At 49.7% G+C, this 24,040-nt stretch overlaps 1 protein-coding gene across 2 annotated transcripts in view; it reads left to right on the top strand.

The window, feature by feature from the left end:
* EPC1 (enhancer of polycomb 1) overlaps positions 1-24,040 on the top strand; it is a 1,373,110-nt gene that overhangs the window by 845,757 nt on the left and 503,313 nt on the right. For both annotated transcript variants that reach the window (XM_086941549.1, XM_086941548.1), the window contains exon 6: positions 2,284-2,443. In XM_086941549.1, the coding sequence (XP_086797675.1) occupies positions 2,284-2,443 (160 nt within the window). The remainder of the gene's footprint in view (positions 1-2,283; positions 2,444-24,040) is intronic.

A 24,040-nucleotide genomic window follows, 5' to 3' on the forward strand; every position in this document is an offset into this window, starting at 1 on the left:
GAAGACACCATTCGCCTGATGAACTCCATCCACTCAGGATCGCCAACCAACCCATGTCCCCACCACATTTTCAACAAAGCAGACTCCATTATCGCACCCCATCTCCGAGACGTCATCAACTGCTCCCTCAACTCCGCTACCTTCCCGGAAAGCTGGAAACATGCCGAACTCAGCGCCCTCCTGAAGAAACCCACAGCAGACCCCACTGAACTTAGAAACTACCGCCCCATCTTGCTCCTCCCTTTCCCTGCCAAAGTCATTGAGAAAGCCGTTAACAATCAGCTAGCCGCCTTCCTCGAATCCAACAAATTCTCCGACCCTTCACAGTCCGGCTTCCGAGCCAAACACAGCACCGAGACCGCCCTCATCGCAGCAACAGACGACATTCGAACTCTACTGGACAACGGAGAAACAGCTGCCCTCATCCTACTTGACCTCTCCGCAGCCTTCGACACAGTCGGTCATAGCACCCTTATACAACGCCTCAGCAACGTCGGAATACAAGGAAAAGCACTGGACTAGATCATCTCATTCCTCACCGGAAGAACCCAGAGAGTCCGCCTCCCCCTTTTAGATCAGAGGCCACCGAAGTCATCTGCGGCGTACCACAAGGATCATCACTCAGTCCCACCCTCTTCAACGTATACATGAGTCCCCTCGCATCCATCACGCGCCAACACAACCTCAACATCATCTCCTACGCAGATGACACCCAGCTAATCCTCTCCCTCACCAAAGACCCAAACACCGCCAAAACCAACCTACACGAAGGGATGAAAGAAGTAGCCGAGTGGATGAAGAACAGCCGTTTAAAACTGAACTCGGACAAAACGGAAGTCCTCATCTTAGGATCATCCCCCTCCGCCTGGGACAACTCATGGTGGCCTCCAGCCCTAGGAAACGCACCAATACCAACGGACCACGCACGTAACCTGGGCTTCTTCCTGGACTCCTCCCTTTCGATGACCAGACAAGTCAACGCCGTCTCATCATCATGCTTCAACATCCTACGCATGCTCAAAAAAATCTTCCGTTGGATCCCCACCGAAACAAGAAAGACGGTCACCCATGCACTGGTCACAAGCCGACTGGACTACGGAAACACCCTCTACGCCGGAACCACAGCCAAACTACAGAAAAACTCCCAACGCATCTAGAACGCCTCAGCCAAACTCATCCTAGACATCCCCCGCCAAGCCCACATTTCCTGTCACCTGAAAGATCTCCACTGGCTCCCCGTCAACAAGAGAATAACGTTCCGCCTCCTCACCCACGCACACAAAGCCCTCTACGACCTAGGACCCGAATACCTCAACACACGCCTGTCCTTTTACACCCCCACCCGCCAACTACGTTCGTCCAATCAAGCCCTCGCCGCAATACCACGCATCCAAAGATCCACCATGGGGGGGAAAATCCTTCTCCTACTTAGCGGCCAAGACCTGGAATTCTCTCCCCACCTACCTCCGCCTCACACAGAACCACCTCTCCTTCAGAAAACAACTAAAAACTTGGATATTCGATAAGTAAAGTACCCCCCTCCTTCAAGCGCCTTGAGACCCTCTGGGTGAGTAGTGCTCTATACAAATTTTAAACTTGAACTTGAATGAGTCTTGTAAGATTAGATGATAGTCTCTCCAAGTGATATTGTTTTTTAAGGTGATTTGTCGGAGTTGGTGAATTTATCTCAAATTTTCTTTTTTACATCAGATGTGTTCGACATCACTCCAGAGTCACGGTATCATTATTAAGTGGCTGATCATCAAATTTACTCTGACAATAGAAACACAGGAGGGGCAGTTGACATAATCATGAAAGATGTCTAAATGCTTTTGCCCTGAAAAAGTTCAATAGTATTTAAGGGGATTAAACATGTTAGCTGTTTAAGAGCTTTTTGTTATTGGTTGAGAAATAAAGGACGACCTTTAACTGAACACTTGAATCTCTGTCGCCTCGTTGTACTTTGTAGTGTGCTTTCTTCCATTTGGGGTGATGGGTGTTGGCATATATATGCATCTTACTCGAATATCCTTCTGAAAAATGTGTTTTGAAAATTGTTGCTTAAACTTTTTCACTGTTTTTAATAAAGGAAGTGAAGTGTTCTATAAGTGTAAGCATCCTGCAAGTATTCATCGCTTGAGAACGTGCTTTACAAATAAACCTATTATTTTATCATAAAGGTACAAGCATTGAGACTGCAATCAGAAACTAGAATGTTAAAGAGTGAAATGAGTTTTGCATTTTAGAGAACATACATGTTTGATTATTGTGCTTTCATTGTAGGCATAATTTGGGAGACTACAGTGGAGAAATTATGTCTGAAGTCTTTGCACTGCAACAACCAACAAAAAACACCTATTCTGTCCCCATCATTCCTGCTTCAAACAGCAGCACATTTAAACATCAGGAAACTGTGGTATTAAAGGAATTTAAGATTAACAAGGTATTTAATTGTCTCATTTTCAATAAGCATTTTGTTCAATGTGTTTTTAGGTCAAGCCTGAGCCAACGCGCATGCGCTGCTCTGGCGATCTACTGTATTAGAGTATGGGAGAGAAGCCACACCCACTCTCCGCCCTTATTTTTCATTGACTTGTGTCTTTGTCATCGTAAATGCTGCCTTCTGATTCTGTAATTAGCTTGTTATTCCCTCCTTAGTACAGCCATGTCTTCATTAGTAACCTTCCAGGGCTACTGGCCTTGCTTACATTCAGTCGCCATGCATGCTTTCACTTCCAAAGCAACCGGGACAATGCAGCCGTTTTTTTGCAATGCCATAGGTCTCGCATTTAAATGCGAGACCTATAGCATTGCAAATATATGTATTACAAGTGAGGGGGAGACCCTACAACAATACTGCATGCCGCACCCGCAATAGGACGATAAGCACACCGACTTTAGTGGCCCATTCCACTCCTACACCTCGCTCTTCCAAAGAAAGTCATCCGTCAGCAGCGCAAACTTTCAAGAAGCTTCAGTAATGTCATTATTTTAATTTGAGTTGTATATGATGGAAGTCTGTATCTTTCTTACATTTAACATGTATATGCTTGCCATGTAATTCCATGGTTGGAAGGGCAGTGAAACCTGTATCGTGCCTTGAATTTCGTTTATCATGGATGTGCATTCTGGGACATGTAGTTTTGGTTTAGCCGGCTTTGGACTCTGGCCTGTAAATGATGAATTGAGAGCAGTGCTTTAAGTGCTCTTGTACTCACCAGAACTAAGTACGGGCACTTCTAAATTTTGTGAGCTTGAATACTGGAACTTCTTGTTCAAAATGAGTACCAGTACTCATGGGGCAGGAAGCCAACTCAGTGCAATTTGGCATGTAAAAAAAGAAGTGTGACAGTTGACGAGTCATCCGTTTTCATCTAGCACTCGGGTGCTAAGCTCTTCTTACAATGTGCTAATTGAGCAACACCCATATGCGTTCATTCAGAGCTGAGACGGAGTTTGGGAGGGGCCAGAGTCACACTGGGATTATAATCTGAAAGAAACACGTTAGTGTTAGATTGCTTACCTATCCCCAGGCGTCAGACCGGATCTGGAAAGTGTTCGTCAGCAGTACCCCTGCGCGTCGCTAGGCGTCGTCTGCGGCTCCGCGTCCATCGTCGGCGTCGTGATTGCCAGGATGACGTAGTCGGAGTACTTAGACGCCACCCTCGCGTGCTGACGTCAGTTCTTCTTTTTTCCGCGCCAGCAAGCGCAGATCCGGGAAGAGCAGTACTCTTAGTCATTTTTTGGCTAACTTTTTTGATCACTTCTCGAGTCGACCTCAGACTCGCGGTGCCGGTAGGGATGCCTGGGTTTAAACCTTATGGGGACTGTCACCGCTTGATGTCGGTGACCGACCCCCACCATCGGTGCCTTTACTGTCTCGAGCCGACCACGATGACAAGTCGTGCCCCGATGTTCGCACGACGCAGCCAGGGGTTCGGGCGACAACGCCCACGCGGCTCCAACGGAGCCGCAAGCGCCACGTCCAGCTCCACACCCGCCGGTCCCTGGGCTGCACGCGACGCCAGAGGAGATACGTGACTTCCTCGTGGCCATGAGGACTCACTTTCCTCTGTCGAACCCTGTCGAGGCGCCTTCGGGTCCCGGGGGTCTGTCTGGGAGCCCTAGCAGGATGGCGGCTCCGGCCCCGGCGCCATCGGGTGACTCTCCCCCGGCCCCGTCGTCAACTCCGGTCCCGACGCCACAGGATCGAGGCCTGCAACCCGGATTGCCACCAGTCGACCTTACGCCTCCTCCGCTGTCCCAAACGACGCCGTCCCCGGTGGACGTTGTCCCCAGTCCCAGCCCCGGACTGGGTCCGGCGCCGATGGGTGAGCTCTTCACCTACGACCCGGCTCTATCATTTTTCCCTGACTATCAGGAGATGGATGACGAGGGGGACTGGGAGGGATCTGAGGACCCTCTGGCACTGCAGTGTCAGTTGAGCCAGGACTGGGCAGACAAGCTAGGGGAGGCCAGTGGTCTGGACACTTCGCCCGACACTGGATTTGTCTCTCTTCCCTCCGTGGCTACGGAGGAGGAGGCTGCTTACAGCGTGGTGTTGAACAGGGTGGCCAAGGCCTTGGCTCCTGATCTTCCTGTCGCGGCCGTGAGGACTAACCTCCTCACTGTGGTGCTCAAACCGCAGGCAAGCTCCTCGGAGCCTCTACTGCTGTTCAACGAAACCCTCACTGAAAGTCTGTTGGGCACCTGGTCCAAGCCCTCCACAGGCCTCCCTGTGGATCAGAACGTGGCCGGACGCCACCGCCTGGCTCCGGGGACCCTAGCTTCCTGTCCTTTCACCCCACACCAAGAGCCTGGTGATCCAGGCCTCTACCTCCCAGACCGCATTCCCGACCGCTCCTCCGGATCAGGAATCCAAAAGGTACGATCAGTTTGGGAAGAAACTGTTCTCCTCCTTGAGTTTGGGGCTATGGTCTGTCAACACCGCCTGCCTTTTGGGCCGTTACACCCACTCTCTGTGGGATACTGTTGCGGAGGTGCTGCCACAGTGCCCAGAGGAGGCCCGGGCAAAGCTCCCTCAAGCCCTGGCGGAAGGGCGGGATGCAGCATGCCACTCAATACGGTGTGGACTCGACGCAACGGACTCGCTGGGTAGGGCGATTGCAACAACGGTGGCGGTTCGCCGCCACACCTGGCTGAGGTCCGCCAACTTTTCGGGGGATGTCCAGGCCACCCTCATGGACATGCCCTCTGATGGCCGTCACCTCTTTGGCGACAAGGCGGATAGTGCGCTGGAGCGTTTCAAGGCCTACCATCACGTCGGACATGTGGGTTCTGCAAATCGTCCGAAGGGGCTACTCCCTCCCCTTCGAGGCGACCCCTCCAGCCATGCCACCGCAGTACCCCTGCATGTTGGGGGATCACTTGCAACTTCTGCTGGAGGACCTTACTGCCCTCTTGGCCAAGGGGGCCATCGAGCGTGTTCCTGGGCCAGAAGTAGGACGTGGTTGCTATTCCCACTACTTTCATTTACCCAAGAAGGGCAAAGGAGGACTACACCCTATCCTGGACCTACAGAGCGTCAACTGCTTCTTCCGGAAGGAGAAGTTCAAGATGCTGACTTTGGCTAGGGTCCTCGCTTCCCTGGACCCAGAAGACTGAATGGTATCTTTGGACTTGCAGGACGCGTATTTCCACATCCCCGTCCTTCCGGCCCACCGGCGTTACCTGTGGTTCACGGTAGGCCATGAGCACTTTCAGTTTACCGTGATCCACTTCGGCCTTACCAGCGCCCCACGGGTGTTCACGAATGAGATGGCGGTGGCCGCAGCTCATCTGCGCAGATTAAGGGTTTCAGTCTTCCCCCATCTCGACGATTGATTGTTGAAGGCGAGCTCGCCCCAGACAGTACTCTCCCACCTCCAGACTACGGCCGACCTCCTGCACTCGCTGGGGTTCTCCATCAACGTGCCAAAGTCACACCTCTGCCCCTCTCAGAAGCTCCTTTTCATCGGAGCGGGTCTGGACTCAGCGCAGTTTCGGGTTTATCTCCCCGAACACTGGGTTCGGGATATTCAGGCTCTGATTCTGATATTTCAGCCTTTATCCCGAGTCTCGGTCAGGTTGACGCTGCGGCTCCTGGGGCTGATGGCCTCCTGAATCCTTCTGGTGCATCACGCCAGGTGGCGGATGCGGGTTCTGCAGTGGGACCTGAAGTTTCAGTGGGCACAGCATCAGGGCAGCCTGTCCGACCACGTCCTGATCTTGGAGGGCACCAGTTGCTGTGGTGGCTCTCGAACAGCGATTGGGTCAGCGGCAGATCTCTCTCCCTTCCCCGACCGAAGCACGTAGTGGTGACAGATGCGTCCCTCCTGGGACGGGGGGCCACATGGGAGACAGGGAGATCAGAGACCTCTGGACTCCGGCAGAGCCCCGGCTCCATATCAACCTTCTGGAGCTGCGGGCGATCCGTCTTGCACTGAAGGCAATCCTTCCCTCTGTCCGGGGAAGTGTAGTGCAGGTGTTCACGGACAACACCACCGCCATGTGGTACTGCAACAAACAGGACGAGGTGGAGTCGTGGAATCTCTGTCAGGAGGCACTGCGCCTCTTGACATGGCTGGAACACCAGGGCGTCACCCTAGTGGTTGAACACTTGGCAGGTTCCCTGAACGCCAGGGCAGACTAACTCAGCCGCAGGTGCATGATGGATCACGAATAGCGTCTGAACTCGGACGTGGCGCAAGGTCTCTTTCAGCAGAGGGGAGAGCCTTGGTTCGATCTATTTGCCACCAAAGAGAACGCGTAATGTCATCAGTTCTGCGTGTTGGAATTTCCACGGCGGTATTCGCTCGGAGAAGCTTTTCATCGCGAGTGGAGCTGCGGTCTGTTGTACGCCTTTCCGCCTATACCACTTCTGCCCAGAGTGCTGAAGAAGATCAGGCGAGACCGGGCCCAAGTCATCCTTGTGGCTCCGGACTGGGCACGAAGATACTGGTATCCCGAGCTACTCAGCATGTCAGTCGATCCCCCGATTCGTCTGTGTCTTCAGGAGGACCTTCTGTTGCAGCAGCAGGGGACGGTCCTCAACCCGAACCTGTCTAGTCTCCACCTCCATGCATGGAGATTGAGTGTCGACAGTTGAGGCCATTTGATTTGCGTCCTGAAGTCTGTGATGTGATTCTGGCAGCTAGGCATCTCTCCACAAAAACGGAATACGCCAACAGGTGGAACAAATTTGTGGCATGGTGCACAGCAAAGGCTGTGGATCCACTCTCTGCCTCCCTTTCAGAGGTTCTCCTCTTCCTTCTGTCTGTTGCCCAGCAGGGCTCTGTTCTGGGCACTCTCAAGGGCTATCTCTCGGCCATTTCAGCCTTCTTAAGGCGTCCTGATCAGCCTTCTCTTTTCAAGTTCCCTGTTGTAAATAGATTCTTGAAAGGCATCACACACATGTTTCCTCCTGTTCCCTTCGTGATGCCTCAGTGGGACTTGAATCTTGTTCTGACTTATCTGGTGTGCGCTCCCTTTGAGCCACTTCATAACTGTCCTCTTCTTCTTCTGACTCTGCATTCCTGGTTGCCATCACCTCTGCCAGGAGAGTGAGTGAGCTCCAGGCTCTATCTTTAAAACCTCCTTTCCTCTCTGTCCATCCGGACAAAGTTGTTCTGAGGACTCCTCCTTCTTTCCTTGCCAAGGTAGTCACTGCCTTTCACATCGGGCAGTCCATCACTTTGCCCACCTTCTTTCTGCCTCTGCATCCTTCGAAGGATGAAGAGAGACTCCACCGTCTGGACCCAAAACGTGCACTCTCCTTCTATCTACATCGCACCCGCCAGTTCCGGGTGGACGACCAGCTCTTTGTTGGTTACGTGGGCGCTAAGAAGGGACAGGCGGTGCACAAGCGGACCATCTCTTGGTGGGTCGTCTTGTGCATCAAGGTTTGCTACTCCTTCGCGAAAAAGGAGCCTCCTGTTGGGCTGCGCACCCATTCTACCCGGGGCACAGCGGCTACTACTGCCCTGGGTCAGGGAGTCCCCTTGCAGGACATCTGTCAGTCCGCTATGTGGGCCTCGCTGCACACGTTTGTTTGCTAGGCACTACTGCCTGGACAGCCAAGTCCGGAGAGATGGCTTTTTCGGCCGTTCTGTTCTCCATGACATTCTGGTGTGATCTTGGTTTGCAGACCCACCGCCGGGGTTGGTATTGCTGTGGTATCTATTCTAAGGTAAGGAATCTAACACTAACGTGTTTCTTTCAGATGCACAAGTTACTTACCTTCGGTAACGATATATCTGTAAGAAACATTAGTTAATGTTAGATTCCTTACCGTCCCATCCATCCTCCCCATTCTGCGAACCGATATCTTGGGTTAAGGACATGCCTTTCAGGGCCCTAGTTTCATGGCACCAGTGTCGGTTTCTTTCATGGCTCTGCTTTACTGGCGCGGAAAGCTATGTACAGAACTGACGTCAGAGCGCGAGTGCTGCATCTAAGTACTCTGACGACGTCATCCCGGCGATCACGACGACGGACGCGGAGCCGCAAACGATGCCTAGCGACGCGCAGGGGTACTGCTGACGAAAACTTTCCGGATCCAGTCTGACGCCTGGGGATATTCTAAGGTAAGGAATCTAACACTAACTAATGTTTCTTACAGATATATCGTTACCGAAGGTAAGTAACTTGTGCAACAGTGTTCACTCAGCTCTGTGCATATAATAGCACTTTAGGTGTGTGAGAAGGGCCTGCTAACAGGCACATCTCGTGACTCGGGGAAACCTAAGAGAAGAATTCCTGCTGGCATAGCAGCGTAGGGCAGCACTTGATTGGAGCCAGATCGAAGAGGAAGGAGGTGATGGTGATGCAGTAGCACAGCGGGGGTGGCAGGGGACAAGGTTTATTAATGTGAACATCAGCGAATATGCGTTTCTAAAGCACATGAACTAAATACCCCGTATGTGTGAACGAGTGCTTCTATGTCCCTGTGCGTGTTCTTTTATGAGTGAGTGTTGTCATCAATGTGCATGTCTGCACACCAATTAAATCTCAATCAAATTGAATGTGTGCCTCTAGACCTGTGCCTTAGCACTGCCCATATCCCGTCCCCCATAGCCCTGCCCTCCTAATCCCGCCCCCTTTTCGACATCTCAATTTGGTGAGTACCTGCTCTTATTTTATTCTATTTAAAGCACTGTTTTTGAGGAGGGGAGAGGCTGGAAGAGGTGCATCTTCATGGCATTTAGTTACTGATAAACCTACCACTTTTAACTGCAATCCGCCCCAAAATAAATTCTAACATTGCATTTATCCAGCATGTGCAGAAACGCTTTCTTTGACAACGGATTACATCGATAACAAATCTAGAACAAAAGGCTGCGTTTTGAAGTACCGGGTTTTTAAGAACCCAGCGGTGCCAGGGAGAAAACCCAAAGACTTCGAGTCCTTCCTGTTTCAGACTACAGAAACACAGAGTCTTCTCGGTGAAGTCAAAGATCGAATTTATTGGCTGCAGCCAGTAACAGGTATCCTAGAAGTACAACGGCATGTATGTTCTCAGGAGACTGCTCAAAATTACAAAGTCAGTCTTCTCCTTATATACAAAATAATATGCTTCAGGCAAATATTCCTTATTTTACAGTTGACCATTCACATATTTTTACTACAAAGAAAAAGCAGAGTCCTGATGACAAGCCCACATTTCAGTTCACCCAGCCCGCAATTGATAACCCGGCAAGGCCCAGTATTTCCATCAGATATCGACGGACCCCTAATAAAATCGGGCACCTCCTCCTCGTAAAGCAAGTCATAAAGCAAGAAACAGGGACAGGTGTATGTAAGATTAGGCATGGTTTGTGTGCGATGAAAAGGTTTATGATATGTTGTGCCTTGATGCTAATCTCGCTCGGCCACTGGGAAAGGAACTGGCCGGACAGGTTTGGCTTCGGGCAGTGGAGTCAGCTTGCCCAGGTCACAGAGGAGGCAGCAAAGGTGTACGTGTCCTTCGGACTCGGTTTTGGCTTTAGTCATTTGGCTATGTGAGGGCAATCACAAAATGGCTGCCGTTCACAAAATGGAACCCGAGGGCTCGAGACGAAAACTCCGGTTACAGGGTGTTTTCGTCACTCGAACATGACGGAAATGCTCATGTATAGTATTCAAACCATCTCTAAAATCCAAACCAAAATCGTCATAATTCAACGATTTTCATGACACGGGTCCCGAATTTTCAGTACTACAGTTTGTAGCACACCTGTAATACTGATTATTATAACGTCTGAGGCATATGAGCTGCAGATCGTACACTTAGCATTAGATCGTCACCTGGTGTTGGGCTCGGATGATTGCAGGTTGTTGTCTTCTTGGAGAAGTCTTTCTAGTCACGATATAGGGGACTCCTCCCTCGGACAATACTGCGCATGGGCATCGGCTCCATCCTTAGATTGTTTTTTTCCGCCACTGGGTTCGAATGAAAGAGTCTCCGCTCCGGCTAGAAAAACTTTTCCAGCACTTCGAAGCGAATAACTTCCACAAACTTCAAAAAACTACCTTCGACATCGAAGACAAGGCTTTTCGACGACATAACTTCCATTCCGGTCATCGAAGTGGGCCGTTAGGCCTATCGACGCCGTGCGGCCTACACCACAGGGAAAAAGCTCAGTTCAACAAATGCCCGAAATGCCAGGCAAAATTTCCGGATAGCGATCATCACGAGGTTTGCAACCTCTGTCTATCGCCGGACCACAACGAGTCGACCTGCACAGCTTGTGCGACCTTCCGATCGAAGAAGACCATCCGGGATCAGAGGGCCCGTTGACACGAAATGAGGAGATCAGCCCCAGCGCCAGACAATATCTTCGACGACGAGGTTCCACTCGTTCCAGAAGAAGATGACTCGCCGGATCTCCCGATCATACGAGACTCGGACGACTCGATTCCATCACGTCAACCCGTGAGTACCTCTGTCCCTGCACCTCATACACTGCCCAAGCCAAAGGCGAAGGTCAGCACTCCGCCCAAAGGGCCCAGTCGAGACCAAGTGCTCCCTCTTAAAGCCCAGACTTCGAGCTCGGCTCCGAGGAAGACAACTACGCCTTCAGGTGCTTCGGCACCGAGCAAACCACACGTGCCAATCCCACCACTTCCAAAGGCACCAAGGCCAAAAGACTCTTCGGCACCGAAGCCAAAAGACTCTTCCTCACCGAAACAGAAAGACTCTTCGGCACAGAAACCGAAAGACCCTTCGGTACCAAAATCAAAGGAAGCTTTGGCTCCAAAGCCGTCAACTTCTAAAGATGTAGATGGATAGTCAGCTTCCACTCCAAAGACCACCGTTCCGGTGACAACACCTGCAAGGCCGGATCCCGAGGTCCCGAAGCCCTCGGACATGCCTGTCAAACTGAAAGTAACACCTTCGGCACCTAGAACTTTGCCACAGGACACTATAACACCTCCCAAGGCAAAACGACAAAAACAACCTCTGTCGGAACTGAAAAAATCGACGCCGAAGAGGGTTGTAGAGGAAGAGGAGGAAGAATTGTTTAGACCAGACCCTAAACAGAAGAAAATCTACATAAATCCAAAGACTGGACATGTGGCTGCTATACCTCTTAAGAAGAGACCAGCAGAAACGCCACCTACACCTGTGGTTCCTGCCAAAAAGAAGGACTGTGCATCTTCCCCTATGCACCCTCCCTCTCCTGTATCTCCTTATTCTCCTATCCCTCCTTACATTTCACCTCAAATCTCTCCTGTAGCCTCTCCTGCATCCTCACATTCACCACAAACTGATGAGGAGTTTGACCTAGGTGGTGGGGAGGATCCGAATACAGACCCAAATACATATCCTTTAGATGAGGATGTCCATACCTTTCCACCTCATAATGTGCCTGATATCCCGGATCCGCAGTTATACCCATCAAAGCCCTGTCCTCCAGAGGATAGCATTGGCTTTATTCACCTCTTACACAGGGCTGCTATCTACCACAATGTTACAATGCACATTGAGGAGGATTTTCTGTTGAATACTTTTGAACCATAACACAGATCCACTCACATTCTTCCCATGATCAAAGGAGTCATTAAGCACGCTCCAGAAATATTCAAAGATCCTGTGCGTGCTAGGGTACTGAATCCAAGGATAGAAAAGAAATATAGGCCCACACCCTCTGACCCAACCTATATTAAGGGACATCCTCCATTAGACACTTTAGTAGTGACCAATGCAAGAAAAAGGGCGAATTCACAAACTTCTGGGGAAACGCCCCCACCTGACAAGGAATCCAAAGTTATTGATGCGTCAGGTAAAAGGATTGCTGCACAAGCTACAAATATATGGTGCATTGCCAATACACAAGCCCTTCTCTCACGTTTTGACCGGGCTCATTACGACCAATTAGAAACACTAATGCAGCACCTCCCAGATCAGTATAAAGATCAGGCAACTGAGCTTATTCAAGAAGTCAAATTAATATCCAATGCCTCAATAAAATGTGCACTAGATGTCGCAGATACAGCTGCTAGAGCTGTAAATACTAGCGTGATACTCAGGAGACATGCATGGCTGCACATTTCCGGGTTCAAACAAGAGGTGCAAACCACAATTTTGAACCAGCCCTTTAACCAGAACCAGTTTTCCGGCCAGCAGTAGACACTACACTCGAGAAAATGAAAAAAGACACTGACACGGCAAAGTCAATTGGAGCCCTGCAGTCCACACAAACTAGAGGTTCCTTTTGTCGCTCCTTTTATAGAGGAGGCTCCAAGCAGACTGGAGCAGACACAGCAACATCTTTCAAAACACAAACACAAACCTCCTCTAATAAGGGATATTTTAGAGGAGGATACAGGGGCAATAATAACTAGGGAAGAGGACGCGGTAACAACCGCAATCGCTCCTCATGAAGGCATCTTACATCTTCATAGTACCACATGCAAGACTGCAAATGTGTCCATTACAAGAGTGTCTAGCACGACAGTGGAATCAGGCTCAAGGTCAGCTCACAGACCTGGTGTTGGTAGACAGCTGTACGCATCGCTCTCTGCAATGGTGGAACACCAAAAACTTGGCAAGAGGACGGCCGTTCCTCGAGCCTGTTCCACAAATAGCGCTCACAACAGACGCTTCCCTCACAGGATGCGGTGCCCATCTCTTACACCACACAACTCAAGGTCGATGGAACAACCAACAAAGGCTGTTGCATATCAACCATCTAGAGTTGCTAGCAATATTCTTAGCACTCAAAACCTTTCAACTTCAAGAACAGAACAAAGCTGTCTTAATCCCGACGGGCAATATGACAGCAATGTATTATATACAAAAACAGGGGGACACACACTCTCTGCAACTGTCCCAGCTCGCACAGAACATTTGGAGATGGGCCGTTACTCAAGACATATATCTGTTAGCGGAACACCTTCAAGGAGTTCACAATCAGATAGCGGATCTGTTGAGTCGGCAACCACAACAGATTCACGAATGGGAACTGCATCCACAAGTTCTACAACCATTCTTCCAACAGTGGGGGCACCCACACATAGACCTGTTTGCCACCCACGAAAATGCATAGTGCCCAGCCTTCGCCGCCTGGTTCCCACACCCAAGGTCAGAGGGCAATGCAATATGGATGAACTGGTCAGGCAGATTTGCATACGCTTTTCCGCCTCTCCCCCTCATTCCACTAGTGGTGCGCAAGCTCAAGCAACAGTCTCTCAAGCTCATTCTAGTAGCTCCCACATGGGCACGCCAGCCGTGGTTCACCACGCTATTAGATCTCTTCCTGGTTCCACATCAAAAGTTACAGCTCACACCCTCGATGTTAACACAGAACCATGGAGAAATCAGACATCCAGACCCGAACCAACTGAATTTGGCGATCTGGCTCCTGAAGTCTTAGAGTTTGGTTATCTTAACCTACCACCACACTGCATGAATATCATTAAAGAGGCGAGAAGACCCACCACTAGAGCGTGTTATGCCGTCAAATGGAAAAGATTTGCAATATATTGCAAACCTAATCACATTGATCCACTGGATGCTTCCATCCAAAATATCATTTGTTACCTGTTACATCTACAAAGGTCTAATTTGGCATACTCTTCCATACGCCTACATCTTGCAGCAATTGCAGCCTATTTACAAAACAGACAACACTTGTCTCTTTTTAGGGTACCTGCAATCAAAGCATTTATGGAAGGATTAAAAAGAATTATCCCTCCCAGGCTGCCACCTTCTCCTGTATGGAACCTAAATTTGGTCTCTTACGAGACTCATGGGACCCCCTTTTGAGCCTCTGCATAAATGTGAACTGCAATTTCTCACATGGAAAACTGCTTTCCTGGTTGCCATCACCTCTCTCAGAAGAGTAAGTCAAATACAATTGTTCACTATACAAGAACCAGTTTTTCAAATACATAATAATAAAGTGGTTCTAAGATCTAATCCAAAATTTCTTCCAAAGGTTATCACACCTTTTCATTTAAACCAATCTGTAGAGTTACCTGTGTTTTTCCAAAACCCAGACTCGGTAGCAGAAAGGGCCTAACACACGTTATGTGTTAAAAGAGCTCTGCTATACTACATAGATAGAACTAAATCCTTCAGAAAGACAAAACAATTGTTTGTATCTTTCTCTCCTCCACACAAAGGCAACCCTATCTCTAAGGGTGGGATTGCCAGGTGGATTGTTAAGTACATACAGATATGCTATCGAAAAGCTAAACGCACACTAACAGTTACTCCTAGAGCACACTCCACTCGCAGGCTAGGAGCCTCTATGGCTTTCTTAGGAAATATACCATTAGAGGACATATGCAAGGCAGCAACATGGTCTACACCACACACCTTCACTAAACACTATTGTGTTGATGTGCAAGCCAAGCAGCAAGCTGCAGTAGGCCAGGCTGTCCTTAGAACATTATTTCAGACTACTGCAATGGATACAGGCGACCACCGCTAGGGGAGACACTGCTGTACAATCAATGCTAAGTGTACGATCTGCAGCTCATATGCCTCGAATGGAAAATGCTACTTACCAGTATGCATATGTTCTTGGCACACGCCCTCCCGTCTCCCCGGACCTATATCCATTCCAGTTCTCATCTTACTTAGATGCACATGCATGGACATTCTTTTTTTTCTTACTGCATCTTTACTAACTCCATCATTGGCGAAAAACAATCTAAGGATGGAGCCGCTGCCCATGCGCAGTATTGTCCAAGGGAGGAGTCACCTATATCGTGACTACAAAGACTTCTCCAAGAAGACAACAACCTGCAATCATCCGAGCCCAACACCAGGTGGCGATCTAATGCTAAGTGTACGAATCTGCAGCTCTACATGCCAAGAAAAGATGCATACTGGTAAGTAGCATTTTCCTTTTTCATCATTTGCTTTGGTCTTCTATTGAAGTGAAACCACAATATAAAGGAAAGATGGCTGAATTGCAGAATGAAATTGAAAAATCTGAAACTAATCCTGGCTTCTCTGCTTCACCAATGTGTGTGATCCTGGGCAAATTCTTTTCCACCAAGCTGCCTTTGTGTACACATCACTTACTCCAGTATTGGAACTACCATAGATTCACATGCTTGAATCATTCCCCGTCGTCGAGATGGGAGTCCCCGGTACATCTAAATAGCAATGCAAAGCTAAAACAAACAGAAAACTAGGCCTAGGCCCATTTTCAGTTTTGTAACCTATCCATCTCTTTTTGTAAAAGAGACCAAATAAAAAACCTAACCAATCAGAACAACCCCACCCTCTAGAACGCTCCTGAGAGAACTTCAGATCTGTTGTTGCTTGCAGGTTTTCAAAACTTGTCATTTACAATGCCAATAGATCAAAATCTCACAATTGCATTGAAAATGCTTGTTTTATTTGAGTAGTGTTTTGTGTAGATAGATTAATACTGGATTGCTCCAGGGTTCCCCAAGGATGGAAAATGAGCTGTTGCTTTAATTAATAGTAACAATAGATCTTAAAAATATCTTATTCCACAGTAAGAGAAAATCATAGGGTTGAGGAGAGAAAAGTTGTTTTTTATGTTTAAATGCATGCTCTAGCATCCAGCTTTAAATTGAGTACGGGCTCATATCTCTGCCTTTCCCTAATCACATGATCCTCTATATCATTTTGGGACAACTGTAGCAAAAAAACCTCCATTACCTAATAGTCATTGCATTGCGTTGCGATGAGTCATATTCTGAGCAGGATATGTTTGAAAGGGTGTGGCCTAACTATTCAAGGTGGAATTTTCCTATTTTTACTGGGCTAAGGATGTCATGGATAAGATTTGAGCACAGTCCCGGAAACACGTGGTGGGGATATGACAATGGTATGAAAGTTTCGTTTGGATCAAAATTTCTACTGTCGACACCAGTATAATGTTTAGAGTTATTTAATGGAGCAACAACAGAATAGAATCAAACAACCAGCCGACACAGGTTTCTTCACAAGGGAATTGTCCTGTGACTCTTCAGAGCTGTGTGGCATTTGTGAGGAAATAGGAGAAGGTCTCGCAGAGCCGGTGTTAATTCCAACCCGGCCTGGGGTGCGAGGAGGACTTAATGGTGAGTGGTGAAGTAGTGTGCAGCAGGCACTCTGGTGAGTGGTAGACATGTCTCTGGTGCCACGTGTGGAGGAAAGGTTGAAGGCGCAAGTCCAATTTAGCTCTGTTCAAGATCAGGGTCTCCAAGAACTATTTCACATTTTTGGTATATTCTACTAGAATTCAGTTAATAATGATAATATTTTTTTTAAGTCTGGCAAACACTCTTCCAGGAAGCAGATTACTTCATTACCAGGAAGAGCGTGACAGTATGGTGGTTCAAGGAGCTTCTTGGGTTGTGATGCTTCCCTCATGGGGTGGAAACAATATCAAGAGTCACCTTTTTTCTTATCTACTCTGTCTGGGGACCAACGGCTAACGGATCATTTAAAGTTCGTCCTGGTCCATCTATCATAGGTTCCATCATTGGAATAGTAGACAGCCTTTTGGGAGGATCCCTCTTCCATTGGTAACTTCTACAGCTTGAGGTCACTGTTGATTCTTCAGGGTACAGGGCAGCTTGCTTGGGCAAACTCTCCAATCCCTTGTGGGACAGGTCAAATATTTATCCATACTGAACATGTTGAAGCTGGATTCAGTCTTTATACTGTTTAAGGCCTTTCAATGAATGTGGTGATACAGGGGGTCCCAAACAGATGATAATTTAAGACTTCTCTACATTAGATATTGTGCCAATTAAGTGCGATATTCCTGGTGAACTTTATAAAAATTAACCAATGTGACAAAGGTTTAAGATACTAATGTGGCATGTGCACTCGTGGTTCATACATTTTTGTAAGTATACCAACCATCTATAGTCTTAGAAGTGTAAAGGCCAGATTTTAACACAATAGACCATATTGTCCGAGTTCCATGAGGGACAAATGTATATTTTGCTTCATTTTTAATCAGATGTAGGTTGTGTTACACTGCCCTTGTAGTTAGCCTGTTCTGCCCATTCGAACATGAAAACATTTTTCTATGTGGTTTTACTTCAGTGCCTGACTGTTGGGATCAAAATCCTGCCTTTATACTCTGACTTTGAATGCTGAAATGTCAGAATATTGTGCAATTGTTGCTGTCTGTGCAGCTCCAGAGAGAAGTAATGTGTGGGAATATTGGTGCTGACGTTCCCCTTAAAGGGGCAGTCTCTGTAACGATACACTTGGTACCGTAGTCAGAGTTCCACTGTTGCTAACCCTGAACTTCGAGGGTAAGGAACGTTAATGGTCCAACTACTGCATATACATTCACTTCACAGTTAGAGCATCTAACACCTTCTCAGGTCTAAATATATATATACATGTTTACACAACAAACCAGGATCCCACATTTTTCCAAGCAAAGAAACAGTTACAAAATCTTGTAGCCACCAGGATTGGTGAAAAAAGTGGTTGTTTGGAAAGTGAGCTTGTTACTGCTCAACCGATTGTTTGCATGAGCAAATCTACACATGCATAGTTTCTCATGTTAAAATGCAGTTAACAAATATTTTCTAGTACAATTTGCTGACCTAGTCCTGTAATTTCTTGTAAATTTATGAAAGCCGTAAGTCTGCACTAATGCAAGGACATATACCATGGCTGCACTTTTGTGACTTTCTTTAAGAATTGGGCCCCTATTTAGGTCTGACGTTAACCTAGACCTTTTGTTTTTATCAACATTCTCTCTCTCTTCTGGCTTCTTTCTTCTGTCTCTCCTGGCTGGCTACGCTGTGAGTGACAGCATTCTGCTTGTTCAAAGGAAGCATATAGGCGGCACGCTAAGTAGTTTTATTCAGTGCCTGGAACTACTGTAGCAATGTGTGGGTTTTGACCAAAAATATTTTGGCTTTTACCATTGCTTCCAATAATGACGAGGGAATGGCAGCTCACACAACAATAAAGCTGTAAAAAAAACCATGTCAAAACATGACCCGCATTGACAAAACCAAGAGGCTGACCAACAATGTCCTACCTATTGGCTTTGCCAATGCTGGTTTATTGCCATGTTTCCTATAATTTTGTTGAAACTAGTTCTCCAGTATTGCATCTTTCATAGATTCACATGCTTGTGTCTTCCCCGTCGTCATGGTGGGAGTCTCACAGTAAATGAATAACAATAGCAGTAAAGAAATAACTGCATAGAAAACCACAGGGAAGTATAGAGTTTGGTAGCCTATCATCATTATTATGTGGTCCAAATACCAGCCAATCAGCTGCCATCCCTGAGATCACACTACCCAGCAGAGTCACCATACCTCAGATCTCCAACCGCCATCGTGTGAGAAGGAATCTCCATGAGCCTTGCTCAGTTTGTTCCCTGGTGAACTTTTGACCTGTCTTGCTACAGTCTTTTCAACTGGATTTGAGGTATTCCCTTTCCTCTCTTGTCTCAAAATGTCTGAAGGCTCTAAAAAGAGGTTTTTCAGACCTTGCAGATCTTGTGGGAAGGCCACATTATATTCTGAAGACCCCCCCATAGTTTATATTGCCTTCGGGGGGCGTGGCTTGGACGCCGATGGCGATGGTCGCCTGAGAGCTCGGCTCCGAGACTGAGCCCGCATTTATCCTGAATTTCGAGGGTTTTTGGGCGCCCCGATCCCCACTAATCGAAGATCGAGTTGGGGCCGACCTGGTGAGGCGTCTGAGGAAACCCGAAGATCGACTGATCTTGTCGAAAAGCGAAGTTGCAGAGGGAGTGGAGCGGAGCTCAAGATGGCGCCCGGACCGGCTCGATAGACCTGCCGAGAACCTCGGCCCGGAAGAACCCGCCGGCTCTGCACGTGCCTTCTCCACATCTCCTCTCTCGGAGAAACGACAATCCATCCGACGACCTGGGAGTGTCCGGACACCGTAGACATCCCCGGAAGATTGTTAGTCGATTTTTCGGCGTTGAGTAGACCCTGGCGGCCGGAGGTCGTGGCCGGAGAAGCCGAGCCGCCCAAGACGGTCGACTTTACTCCGCTGTGATCCTGTATTCATCGGTGAGGGTGCCCGACGCCGTGGCCTCGGCCCCCTCGGGTCCTGAGGAACTTTATGGGCGATACTACAACACTGCCCTGTGGGAGACCCGGCTTTGTCGGTGGCGGCAGACCGAGGCCTTCCTCGATCTGACGGGTCTACGTCGACTGGCGGTGATCGCCCCCACTTCCCCCCTAGTGGCCTCCGAGGACTCGGCGGTGGTTCATCCCGAGAGATCTGGGTAGTGGCAGAACTCTGCGCCACTGCGCTGGGAATGATTGAAGGCCCGTACCACCGCGGCCGATCACCGGAAGATCAGCAGCCGACGCCCATTTTTGGCGGGTCGCCTGCCGAGCCTCATACTGCAGAGCTCGTCCGCCATGGGGAAACCAAGAGGACCTAAAGGGACCATCCCAGCCGCCTCGGACACGGAGGCTCCGGATAAGGATGATCGACGTGACCCGGAGAGTTCTGGAGGCCCTCACCTACAGCAGCAATTCGATAGAATCCTGGAGGCGATCGCAGATACACGATCGGCCCTACAACAAGACACGGCCCAAGTTGCGAGAGCGGACCACGGTAAGCTCTCGGACAGAGTCAAAGAGGTAGAGAGCTCGGTGAAGGTCCTAGAACCGGCGCAAAAGACTCTGGCCGCGGCGATGAAGGATGCCCTGACCCAGATCGGTGACTTGGAGAGACGGGCGGAGGACGCTGAAGGGCGTAATAGGAGGAACAATATTCGTGTGGTGGGCCTTCCGGCGAAAATTGAAAATGGCGACATGGTGGCCTATCTAGAATCTTGGCTCCGGACTGTAGTGGCACCGGAGGGTCTGTCCTCCTTCTATACCCTGGAGCGAGCACACAGGGTACCGGCCAGACCTCCTCAACAAGGCCGCTCCCCGCGCGCGGTGGTGGTGCGACTATTGCATTTCCGAGACAGGGATCTTCTCCTCAATGCCGCCAGACACATCGGCCCATACCAGGTGGAGAACAGTCAAGTGAACATTTTCCCGGACTATACTTATGAGACCCAGCGTAAGCGGACCTCCTTTCTAGCGGTCAAACGTGAACTGCGGAGCGAGGGTGTACAGTACTCCCTGCTCTTTCCAGCGAGACTCCGCATCATCCTTGATGATACGACCAAATTTTTTGAAACTCCGGAGGACGTTTGCAATTGGCTTGAACTGTACAGGGCTGGTAAAGATGGCTTCGGTTCCTCCTTCCAGGCGACGTCGGAGACTGGACAGCAACGGAGATCCAAAAGACTTCGGAGCCGCCGCGGTAAACCGGGCAAGCCCTCGACGATAGAGACTATGGCCGAGCGGCGAGGAGTATTGGAAATGGTTTCCAACTTATCTGGCTCCCAGGGCGGACCCATCGTCGAAGATTCGGAACCTGGCGGAGAGGGGGCCCATTCGGACACTGAGGACTCGGAGACTGATAGTGTGAATTTACCTGTGGTTACTCCGGACTCGGCAGAGGGCATGCTGGATGGGCAGGGATGACCTCGGGTGAGCTGACTCCATTTGGGCGGGGGAATGTGGCAGGGGGTGAAGGGGTAGTAGGAGTTGATGCTGGACCATGAATCACCGGAGGGTTTGGGGGGCCTTGCTACGCCTGATACTCATGTTCTGGTGCTCGGTCTAGTCTCGGTAGCCTGAGACTCGGTGACCCATTGCTGGCACCCGGCCCACACTCGGCCCTTAAGGCACACCTACGGTGGCTACCGTAGGATTAGTTGGGAAAGGGGAGTTTACTGAGGGTACGGTTTGGATGGGAACTGGATGGTGCTATTTGGGTCCTATTCTGGGGCGGGTGGGAGGGGGTTTGTTTCTGGGGGAAGTTCTGTTGTTTTTGGGGGGGGAGGCCGCCAGTGTTGTTGAATCGACTATTGGACAATCCATGACTGAGCATTGCTGGGGGAACCTGGATGTGACAATTTGGGACAATGGCTGAGATCACTAATTTAAAATGCGTCACTTGGAATGTGCGAGGCCTTCACACTATGTCCAGACGGCACAAAATTCACGCTTATCTGGTGCGTAGAGGGGTGCAGATAGCGTTACTACAGGAGACACATCTTACTAAGGCGGAAGGGGCAGCGCTGCAGCGTAGACGGAGAGGGCAGGTATACTACACCACATACTCAGCTTATGCGAGAGGGGTGTTGATCTGGATAAGAGCTGGGATACCCCTACAGGTTCCCAAATCTGTGGTGGATCCGGAGGGACGTTACGTGGCAATTTCTGGCACATTGGGGGGTAGGACTCTGAATATTTGTTGCATTTATGCGCCTAACGTGGACCAACTCGCCTTCCTGACCGAGTTGTCGGGCTCCTTGGCCCATTTCCTGTCGGGGACCCTCCTGATGGGAGGAGATTTTAACTCGGTGGTGGATGTTGACACCGATCGTTCACACCCCCCCTTCCGGATTCCCCAGTCCGACGGGTAGCTAAAGGCAGGAAGGAATGGCAGGCTCAATGGGGGCTGACAGACATTTGGCGAGCGCAGCACCCCTATGCTAGAGATTATTCATACTTTTCTGGTATGCACGAATTACATGTGAGACTAGATGGGTTTCTGGGGTCGACGGAACTGGTGTCCGCGACTGTGAGATCTGAATACTTGGCTAGGACCATCTCTGATCACAACCCCCTGTTAGTGGATTTCAGATGGTTCCCGGGGGTCCCTAACGTACCCACTTGGAAACTGCGCCCGAGATATTAGAGGATATAGTCTTCAAGGCAGACCTAGAGGATAAAATTACTGACTACTTTGCGACAAATGGGGGCACAGCTGGGTCGAGACCCTCAGAGTGGGATGCTTTTAAAGTGGTGGTCAGGGGCTATTGTATATCCAAAAAAGTGGGAATGCGACGAGTCATCCTCGATGACCTGGCCAACGCAGACCAGAAGCTCCGCGAGATGGAGCTTCGCCGCCCCGGCCACCCAGAACTTCAGCAACGTACCGCTGCAGCGAGAGAGGCGGCGGAGGTCGAACAATTGCGGTGTTTTGATTATAAGGCCTATGTCACCAGATCGCTCACAGAAGGGGACAAGTCAGGCGCACTCCTAGCCTGGCTGGCCAACCCCATGAGACGGACCACCCCGACGGTGTCCATGCACACCGCGGAGGGAACTGAGGTGCATACCCAACCGGAGATTCTCGATTGCTATTTGAGATACTATGAAAGGCTGTACCGTAGTAGACTGACCCGCGATCCTGCCCTCATCGATGACTACTTACAATCCTTAGAGATTCCCGCACTGGAACCTGAAATAGCGAAGGCCTTGGGCGCAGACATAGAAATTGGGGAAATCCGTAGCGCCATAAAAGGGATGGCGAGGAACAAGACCCCGGGCCTCGACGGGCTCCCGGTGGAATTCTACTCCGCCTACGTGGATCTCCTGGCTCCCCGACTATTAGTGGTCTACAGGGAAGCGAAACGCCTGGGACGCCTCCCCGGCTCGATGTGTGAAGCCTTGGTAGTCCCCCTCCTCAAACCTGGTAGGGAGTCCGATGACCGGGCGTCCTATCGACCGTTATCGATGCTAACGGTCGATTATAAAATTCTGAGCAGCATACTGGCATCGAGACTGTTGGGGCACATGCGTTCCCTAGTACATGAGGATCAGGCAGGATTTATCCCTAAACGCAATACAACTATGAATATTCGTCGCTTATTCCGTCTACTGGAGGAACCACATACGGAGGCCCCGTGCCCCTTGGTCCTCTCGATTGACCTAGAAAAGGTCTTCGACAGCCTGGAATGGGAATATTTACGTAGAGTACTAATGCGTTTTGGTCTGAGAGAGTGATTTGTCAGATGGACCATGGTACTTTATGCCTCGGCGACAGCCAGAGTGAGAACGGGCCCGCTGATCTCCCAACAATACTCAGTGGAACGAGGCACGAGACAAGGATGCTCGTTATCCCCTCTGCTCTTTGCGCTCGCGGTAGAACCACTAGCGTTATCGGTCCGGACTGGAGCCTACTTCGGCGGGCTACGGACTTTATCAGGACAACAATACATCTCTCTTTATGCCGATGACCTGCTGCTCTTCCTCGAGGACTCGAGCAATGCTCTGGTTGGGGCTGAAGCGGCTCTCACGACATTCGGAGAGATCTCGGGCCACAAGGTGAACTGGGCCAAGACTTGCCTATTCCCGATTCGAAAAGGGGAGTCCAGACCCGACACCACTAGAGAGATTAGATGGGAACCTAGCTGCCTCAAGTACCTGGGGGTATATGTGTACCATGACCCTGCTGATCTCCTAGACGGCAATATAGCCCGCTGTATTCGCGCGCTGCGAGGCAGCATGGACTTCTGGGCAACCTTGCTGCTTTCGGTGGCTGGGCGTATAGCACTGCTGAAAATGGTGGCACTACCCCGGCTGATATATTATTTTCGAACGCTCCCGATTTGGGTTCCGCCGGCCACCTTCCGGCTCTTGAGATCTATGTTGGTGGGGTTCCTCTGGGGGTCGGGCCGCCGAAGGGTGGCGCTCAAGACCTTGATGAGACCAAAATTGGAGGGCGGCCTAGCGGTGCCGGATTTCGAAAAATACTATCTAGCGGTTCAATTGCAAA

Source organism: Lissotriton vulgaris, chromosome 10 (genome assembly GCF_964263255.1).
Source record: "Lissotriton vulgaris chromosome 10, aLisVul1.2, whole genome shotgun sequence".
Lineage (NCBI taxonomy): Eukaryota > Metazoa > Chordata > Amphibia > Caudata > Salamandridae > Lissotriton > Lissotriton vulgaris.